This window comes from Stegastes partitus, unplaced genomic scaffold, assembly GCF_000690725.1.
Source record: "Stegastes partitus isolate 25-593 unplaced genomic scaffold, Stegastes_partitus-1.0.2 Scaffold992, whole genome shotgun sequence".
NCBI classification, from domain to species: Eukaryota; Metazoa; Chordata; class Actinopteri; family Pomacentridae; genus Stegastes; species Stegastes partitus.
This window is the reverse complement of record NW_007578723.1, coordinates 51,133-52,877: the sequence shown is the minus strand read 5'-3', so window position 1 is coordinate 52,877 and position 1,745 is coordinate 51,133. Positions and strand designations below refer to the sequence as shown.

The 1,745-nt window shown below is 42.5% G+C and overlaps 1 protein-coding gene across 1 annotated transcript in view; it reads right to left on the bottom strand.

Moving 5' to 3' along the window:
• Positions 1–1,369: 1,369 nt before the first annotated feature.
• The window catches only part of LOC103366900 (ATM interactor-like), a 4,472-nt gene continuing 4,096 nt past the window's right edge, over positions 1,370–1,745 (bottom strand). Inside the window, exons 2-3 of the mRNA XM_008294763.1 lie at positions 1,550–1,658; positions 1,370–1,395 (exon numbers count right to left, since the gene is read on the bottom strand). Of these exons, the coding sequence (XP_008292985.1) occupies positions 1,370–1,395; positions 1,550–1,658 (135 nt within the window). The remainder of the gene's footprint in view (positions 1,396–1,549; positions 1,659–1,745) is intronic.

Sequence of the window (1,745 nt, the reverse complement as noted above, 5' to 3'; positions counted from 1 at the left end):
GTAGGATGTAAAACTTTGAAGCTGTCACAAAATATGTGTTGCGAGTTTGTCACACCAAAGAAAAACTATTATCGACCCAGGCAGACTGGAACAAAGAAAAATCAGCAAATACGTAAAATTAGATTTTGAAATCGCAAATAAAAAATGTGCAACATTCTCCCCTACGCTAGGGGCATGTCCACAGAAGGCACTGACAGAGTTCACCAAACCAGCTTCACCATTGTGAGCATTTATACTGGTGTGTCTGTGTCACTGCTAAATGCTAGTAGCGGTGGTGTGTCTGTACCGCTGGGCTGAGTGTCTTTGTGTATTCTTAAATAACTGCGGCTGAACCAAATCAGATCATCTTGCAGTTACAGCAAATAAATGTTAAACAACAGTTACTGATACCAAAAATACTGCAACACACAAAAAAGAAGGAAATCACAGTGTCTGCACACGGACTGGTAAATCTGTGAAAATGACAATACGGCATATGGCTACACTCACACAAGCTAGACAAAACTACAGCCAATTACATAAACACAGCCGACTAGTAAAATGCTGTACCAATCGGGTCAATCACAGTCGTTTCAGTATGTGATGCCATGGTGTGTAGCTAACTTTCTGGGGAGGTGTGCAGCTACGTCATATCTATAGCGTACCAAAGGTGTAGTGAAATCACCAATGCGTTCTGTAAATAAGAAATATTTTTGTGACTGTGACCTAAGTTACCTACTACAATAAACTAAGCACACACGGTAGCTTACACTCATTGGTGGGATGCCCCGCTCACAACGACTAATGGTAGATGTCAGCACATGTGAAGGGTGATGGTCAGTTCAGCCCCTTTTGCCAGTAAAAGCAAATGATCCATGAATCCCACTTGTCTGAAGTAAAAGTTTGTAAAACAACCAGTGCAAAATGGTCAGCTCTCAGCTCTCCATCAATGTAGGTCTTCACAAAATTAACCCACATCTGCTTATAAGTAGACGGCCTGTTGGGAATATTCTGTCATGCAGTGATGATGCATTTTGCCAGACACAGGCAGACAGTTAGCAAACTGTAGTCTGTAATCGGTGTGGTGACTCGTGATCAAGTCGGAGAGCCGCTGATGCCACTGCATCTAGTTTTTATTTAAACATTTAAAAAGATCAGGGGAAGAGTTCGTGCAAAGTTTGCCATGCTGTCCAAAAAATCCCGACACAAAAACAATAAAAAAAACAAACAATAATGGTCTTGTGACACAGTTCAGCACTACATAGTTCACCATTTTGACTTGTAGTTTTAACAAATCCGAAAAATTAAAGCATATAAAAGGAAAAAGAAGATTCTTTTGTGTCTTTTCTCCAAAGGGTGCTGCCATCTTGGCGTACTACAACTGGTGACGTCACAGGATGTGGTAGCTTCGCAGGTCTAGAGACAAGACAGTGGAAGACAGATCATGGACAGTAGAAAGATGGAGACTGAGGAGCCACAGATCAGAAGACAAACATGAAGCCACTACTGCATTGCTCCTGCATATAAGAATGAGCTTTACAGAGTTAGAGCCATGGGCAAAACAGTTTACCATCATAAACTGCTGCTGAAATGGAGAACAGCACTGATGCTCTGCCAGCAGCATTGAAGAGGAAGCGCCTCCGATGGGCTCTGACTCCAGGATTTGTAGTGAACACTTTCTGGAGGAAGATTACACTGAGGAGAAGGTGGTGGATCTAGATGTTCACCGGACCAACAGACTGAAGCCTGACGCTGTCCCATCAGTA